At 38.3% G+C, this 7246-nt stretch overlaps 1 protein-coding gene across 1 annotated transcript; it reads right to left on the bottom strand.

Moving 5' to 3' along the window:
- Positions 1-746: 746 nt before the first annotated feature.
- Positions 747-2168, bottom strand: LOC137838638 (uncharacterized). Its single transcript, XM_068647877.1, has one exon. The coding sequence runs from the start codon at positions 2166-2168 to the stop codon at positions 747-749; it is 1422 nt and encodes a 473-aa protein (XP_068503978.1).
- Positions 2169-7246: the final 5078 nt, after the last annotated feature.

The raw sequence follows: 7246 nt of genomic DNA, 5'->3' as shown, positions 1-7246 counted from the left end.
CCTTTTGCAATTACCTTTCCTTGCTTATACCTTTTCTTGTTTGTCTTTATTGTTTCTTTGGTTTTGTGGTGGTTGCTTTTGAGATTGGTGTGCTTGCTTTGACATCTTTCATTTGAGGATTCCAAGGCCTCAAGATCAGATTGGTGCAAGGACATTATTTCTTTGAGAGTGACCTCTTTTTTCTGCCTCAATTCACTTCGGCATTTTTGCTAATTTTGTTTCTTGACTTGTTTGCTGTTTTGTGTGTTTGCTGTTTTTAATTTCAAATGGCTGGATTTTCAAGTGATGCATCCTACAAGCAGAATTCTCCTTCCAAAGCTTCAATCCTTGGTGAATTACATGAAGCACAAAGAACTATTAGACGCTTGGAAGAGAAAATGCAAAAGATGGAGGTCCAACAAGCTAGACCATCTCCTTCTATCCATGATGGGCATCATTCTCATAGACCATCTTCAAGAGCCTCTTCAAATGATTTTGGCCGTGAAGAAGAGCATAGGAGAAGGAGGAATCCACCACAATTTCATGGACAAAGACCTCATCATCAAGGAGAAAGACATCACTACGGCAATGGTTACTTCAATTTGACTATAATTGGAACATCCAAATGAGTTTGGGATTTGGTACTAGTTTTTGGTGAGTTCTTGTCTTAGAACAATGATCCAACTCTAAGAAAAGTGCCTCTATAATGTCCAACTCAAGGTGATTCCTAAGAAGGTCAAGAACCTTTCTCTATGTGGCTATTGGAATCACATCATCGCTTGTACTACCTCATCTTTAAGGGCTTCCCAACTCTCCTTAATAAAGTTCATGTTAAAGCCATCTGGCCCAGCACTCTTTGTCCCATCACAAAGCCAAACTGCATCCCTTATTTCTTCCTCTGAGAACGCCGTAATCAGGCTCTCATTGTCCTCTTGAGATAAAGACTTGAACTCAACCTCATCGAGTCTTACCCCAAAGTCTTTCGTGGCTGTGAATCTAGAATCAAAGAGCTTCTTGGCTTCAGATCGCACAGTACAGGGTTCCTCACACCACTGACCCCCAACCTCCACCCCCTTAACTTCATTCCTGAGTCTTCTCCATCTCAAGGAAGAGTGGTAGAATCTAGTACAGGAATCACCATACTTAAACCACCTTGATCTAGCCTTCTGACAAGTGAGGGACTCTATCTTTTTGTCATTTTCCTTCAACCGGCTTACCAACGCAGCCCTTTTCAACCTATCACCTTCGTTCAGGTCATTCAAGCAGTCCATACAATCCAAATCTTCAATTTCTTGTAAGATCTCCTTTTTGCGTGTGTACACATTTCCAAACACTTCCTTATTCCAGATCTTTAGGTCACCCTTCAGAATCTTCAACTTCTCCTTCACATTTACCATGGCATTCCCCTTTCTTGGGTACGATATCCATTTTTCCTTTACCATCTCATTGAACCCCCTTTCCAGGAACCAAGCATCAATAGTACGGAACGGTTTTGGTCCCCAATCCTTCTCCACAGACTTCACCACTAAAGCACAATGGTCAGAGACTTCCCTCCGCTGCACATATTGTTTACTCATAGGCCATCTTACAAACCATTCCTCTGAGACCAGTACTCTATCTATTCTGCTTTTTGCCGACCCATTAGACTTGAACCACGTATAACTCTTTCCCACAATAGGTAAGTCCAGAAGAAGGTTAGCATCAATGAAACTATTAAAGCCAATAATCTCACTTGAATAAGCGGATCCCTCCCTTATCCCCTTCCTTTCACTACGGCTTCTAACAGCATTGAAATCACCACACAAGCACCATACCTTCTCTTGTGAAACTGATTTAACACTTGACAATTCCTCCCATAGGATCTTCTTATCATTAATTGTGCAGGCAGCGTATACATTTACCATAACACAGCTACAGTTGGTTTTAAGGTAAATACCAAAAACAGCTATGAATACTTTCCCCATCTTATGGCTGCTATAGCTAAAAGCATCAACATTCCACATAGACAACAGACTTCCACACCCATTTATCCCTTCATTATGTAACCAGCCCACTCTGTTATTTCCCCACACAAAAAAGCATTTTGCCTCAGTGATCTCCTTTAATTTTGTCTCTTGCAAACACACGAAATCTGCCCCTTCACAGGCAATAACATGACTCAAGTATCTTGATTTGATACTCCCCCCCATACCTCTGATATTCAGATTAACGACTATCATGGGATGACATCCATATCCCCCAGCTTAGACTCCATCAAGACCATAGTATCACGTGCTTCCATTCGCCCATGCTCCCTTACCACCTCCTTCTCGTCCCCTCGGCAGAATAAGCCCACTTTCCTGCCATCTGCCCACAACCTTACAGGTTCCTCTTCACTATCAGGGACGCACAACCTAGAATTACAGGTTCTTATGTCTATATCAGAAATTGAGATAGAAGGTGAAACCTCTCTGTTCTGCCCTAGCGACCAAGGTGTTTTACGCTTAGTCTTGCCGACCTTCTCAGATGCGGACAAGAGACCCCCAATTCTACAAACCCTTTCTTCTTACGCCGCCTAGGTGGTGAATTCGATCTGCTCTTTACCGTTGCTACATCCACACCTTGGAACAGGGGGGACTTCACCCCTACGTTGCCATCATCGACACTTAATTGAACAAAACTCTTCGTTTTCTCGCATAACATTCCCCTTCCTTCCAACTGTATTCCATCGCATCTATTGACTGGGGAGATCGCTCCTTCTTCGTGCCTATCACTCTCCATCAGCCCTTCTAAGACCTTCAACCCTTTCCTATCCGCAATGTGACTCTTTGTACCCCCTGGCCCTTCATGCTCATTAGCGACTGGACAATTATGCCCTGCACCAATTTCTTCTCTCTGGACTACTTTGTTGTGACCTTGTCCACTTAAGCGGGCCTCAAGGTTGTGCATCCGGCCCATACTCTTAATAGACACGTTTTCATTTATAAGACACTCAACGTCTATTACTGCTTTTGCCGCCTCGGACTGACATATGCTACTAGAAGAGCCATCTCCACTGATTTGGACAGAAGATCTATCAGAAGGCCTTCCATCCTTTTCCTTTAGTCTCTGTCTACCTCCACTCATATCAAACACCCTACCTTTCGATATGCCAACTTTTCCAGGTTCGAAAAGGGGAAAAGTTGACTTTTCCAAGGACTGTTCACCGTCACCTTCCTGTTCACCTCCTTCGTCCTCTCCTACTGGCCACTGTGCATCTCCATTACTGTTACTAACATGCTCCTCACCACTCCCAACAGAGAGGGCTGATTCTTCGACATACGTTTCTGAGGATGAAATGCTATCGGATGAATCTTCCCATTGCTTTTTTCCATTACATCCCCAGTCAGAACACCCATAGGGTTCCTCCTCAACTAGGATATTACACAAAAGATCATTGATCTGCACTCTTCTCGCCCATCTGACACTCCAAACATTCTGGACTCTCACTTTCAACCTGACGTATTCCAAGACCTCCTATGAGAGTGAAGCTTCATATACGGCAACCACTGTTGCCGACTTAGCAAGCTCTCCAATAACTTTAACAAAACAATCCCTGTTCCACGCTGGTAAAGGCAGCCCAAAACACCTTACCCAAACGATTCTATAGCTGACCCCATAGTTGTGCGACCATGGACTGACACTTGAGAAAGAGTTATCAAACCAACCTTTGTTCATCTTCATGATGTCCTCCATCGCCTCTCCTTCTCTTGGAGTGAGCAGCACCTGACTATCACCCAGAAATCTCGCCCTCACCATGGTCATCCCCCCTTTCACAAGTTCCTCTCCTACTTTTTCAAAGTCCACACCTTCTCTTAGATTTCCTACGAAGCTCTTCAACATCCACTGGGGCGTATTTTTTTGTGTTTTGACCGATGGGCCCTTCCATTGGTCGTGACTTCCTCCTGCGACAATCTCAGCATATGTCTTGTTGCTTAGCTTCTCCATCCACACCTCCTTAACGCTTTGTTGACCCTTGCCTTTATCGTCTCGAACTGCAAAGCTCTGTTTCCCTTGCCTTTATCGTCCCGAACTGTACGTGCCCGGTCTTCCTTCTGGCTCTGTATGTACTCCCGTCCTTGGGTTCTCCTCTCCTCCCTTCTTGGTTCATACTGGTGTCTCTGATACTTCGGTATATTGACATGAAGCTTCCTATTGCCAACGTAGATCCGATCGAGATCTCCTTCTAGACGCACAACATTTTTTACATCAAGGAATCACACAAAACCGAACCTCCTTCCCCACTTATTAGGTCTGCGAGAAATGAAAACCTCCTTCACCGTTGCCCATTTTTGGAATACCTTAACCATGTCCATCTTTCCGTACCCTTGGGAAAATTTGAAAAGAAGAAGGTACAACAATCCTCTCCATTCCCCCGAAACCCCAACCCTGCCGTAACCCCACTCTCCGTTCCTACCGTAGCGTGCCCTCTCCATTCTATATCAATCAGTTATCGTTGTGGTTATAAGAATGATAATGGCTGGGAGAGACACCACATCCGCGGCGATGACGTGGCTGTTCTGGTTGTTATCGAAGCATACACTTCACTTGGCTATGGCTCTACTTGTAATTGTTTTAGTGTCTATGGCTCTATTCCAGGGCCTTCTGTTGCGCTGGGTGATACCATTCGAAGATGTCTTTATGAAAGTTGCACGTGGGGCTCAGGCATGACACCTTGTCATAGTTTCATAATCTGCATGTACAGGATCATTTTTATTGCACCTAGTATCAATAATGTGTATATATAGCCTCTAATTTTGTTAGTTTCTGGCATATTCGTTTTGCATTGCTTCTCCCAAAATAAACTAAAATCTTAGCTTCTTCATTGTAAATGCATGTGTTTCAGGGATTTTCTTATTACTATTCGAAACACTGTAAGTATATATTTTTTTATTTTATGTGATTTTTTTATTTAAAAAAATAAAACAATTAAATGTATTATTTATCATTATACTAAAATTATATTATAAAAAAATTAAATATATATATATAATTAAAGATTCTAAACACTTTATCGTAACAATATAAATGATATAAACCATTATTGATTTTTCTGTATAGGTATATAGAAGTCATGTATTAGTTTATTTTTTTTATATTTATCAGTGTGGCTTTAAGATATTAAGAGCAAAGTATAAAAACTTTATGAATAGAGAAATCTTTATTATATATTATTGTAAATATTTATATATATATATAAGTATTTTTCGGTCTGTAAGTTTGCTACATCCAGAAACCATCTTTTGTAACTTCTTTGCGTTATTTAGCTTTTCTTTTGTTTTCTTTTTTTAAAGTGGACATTTGAGTTTCAAAGGATAGAGATTTGGTATATTTCTGAACTCTGGCGTAAGTGTTATTCTCTAGTCATCGTTTGATCTAAGGTGGACGGAACTGATTCTTTTGTTTTCTGTTTATCGGTGTCAATATTCTATTTTAGTGTTGTGTTTCAAGTTATTATTATTGTCTTATGTGGAAACAAATTTGGATGTTGTTTTCTATAGTGTTAACGCATGCTTATCCATTGAATTGGTATCATCTTCTTTTTTCGTATACATTAATAGTTTATTCAGTAAATTTTCTTTGTATTTAAAAAAAAATATGTTAAATGGACATTAATATTCAATTAGTTTTAATGTGGTTAAATAGAATTTAATGTATTGTTGATATATTTCTAGTGGCAAATTAATTTTTTTTCTATTTAATTTTTTTAATTAGTACAATTAATAAATTTACCATAAACGCATATTATGTTGGATGACATTTGATATCTAAAAGTTAATTGATATATATCAAAATATTTATTTTAATCGTGATAAAAGAAATAGTTGAGTCACGATGCTAACTTTCATTTGCACTGTAAGAATAAAATAACATGCTACTAATTAATGAGTTGAATCCTGTCCACTTTTATAATCTTAACTAATAATAAATCATAATAAACGTGATTTTTTAATCTGAAAGTAATTTAAACAAAAGATGAACGTTTTATTTACTTTTATTTGAAATACATATTATATGTAAGTCACTCATTAGCATGATTGTGAAGGGCCTAATAGCGTTGATACAACCAACCCCTTGCACTTGGCGGGATAAGGCTTGGCGATTCTGGTTGTCAACCAAGGTACACCTAGATTGTTCTAAATTCATTTAAATTAGGCTAGTCAAACACAAAGATAGACATTGAAGAAGTGATTAAATCACAAAGTGTTTTTTCAACGAATAACTTAAAGGTACAGGTAAAGAATATCTTATATTTACTTATTAATAAATTATAACTTATATGTTATTTTTTTCTACAATTATAGTTCTCTATATAAATTATGTATATATAACAATTTTTAATATTACACAAAAACATTATAGATATGTATATTATTATTCTCTTGAAATGATGTTTCAATTATCTTGGCTTGAACATACCTCCATTCTAATGGATAAATCTTGGATAAACATGTCTAGAAATATACCTAAATATATGGAAGACTTGAATAAGCTTTTGGATTTTGCATTTGCGAATAATGGTGTGAGGGGAAAGATAATATGTCCATGTCTGAAATGCAACTTTAACAAATGGTAGTGTCGTGAAGTAGTGTATGAGCACTTGATTGTTAAAACTTTTCCAATTGGATATAAAGTGTGGCTTCTACACGGAGAGAGAATAGGAGTAAATGTGATAAATGAAACACATCTAATATTGCAAGAAGATAATGAAAGAATTCTTGCTAATAATCTGATGTGTGACATGATTAATGATGCATTTGAGTATCATCAATATAGCAATGACATGGTGGATGATAGGAAAATGGGTGCAAAGTCAAGCCATACTATGAAAGATGATATTGGAGATTTTTTTGAGTTAATGCAAGATGGTCAAGAGAGTTTATATGAAGGGCGTGATAAATATTCTAAACTTTCTTTCTTGATCAAGTTATATCACATCAAATGTCTATGCAAAATAAGTGACAAGGCAATGTCCATGATGCTAGAGTTGTTAGCAGATGCCTTTGAACATGCTAAAATTTCACACTCATTCTATGAGGCGAAGTAAAAAATTAACAAGCTTGGTCTTAATTACACCAAAATTGATACTTGTCCGAATGATTGCATGTTGTATTTAGGAGAAGACGCAGATAGGGATTTTTGTAAGAAATGTAAAACATCTAGACGGAAGGCAAAAAAAAGGTATAATTGGTTGTGCTACTGGCAATAAATGAAAAAAGATTCCTGCAAAAGTTTTAAGGTATTTTTC

Source organism: Phaseolus vulgaris, chromosome 4 (genome assembly GCF_000499845.2).
Source record: "Phaseolus vulgaris cultivar G19833 chromosome 4, P. vulgaris v2.0, whole genome shotgun sequence".
NCBI lineage: Eukaryota > Viridiplantae > Streptophyta > Magnoliopsida > Fabales > Fabaceae > Phaseolus > Phaseolus vulgaris.
The sequence above is the reverse complement of the archived record's forward strand: the minus strand, read 5'-3'. Positions and strand labels throughout refer to the sequence as shown.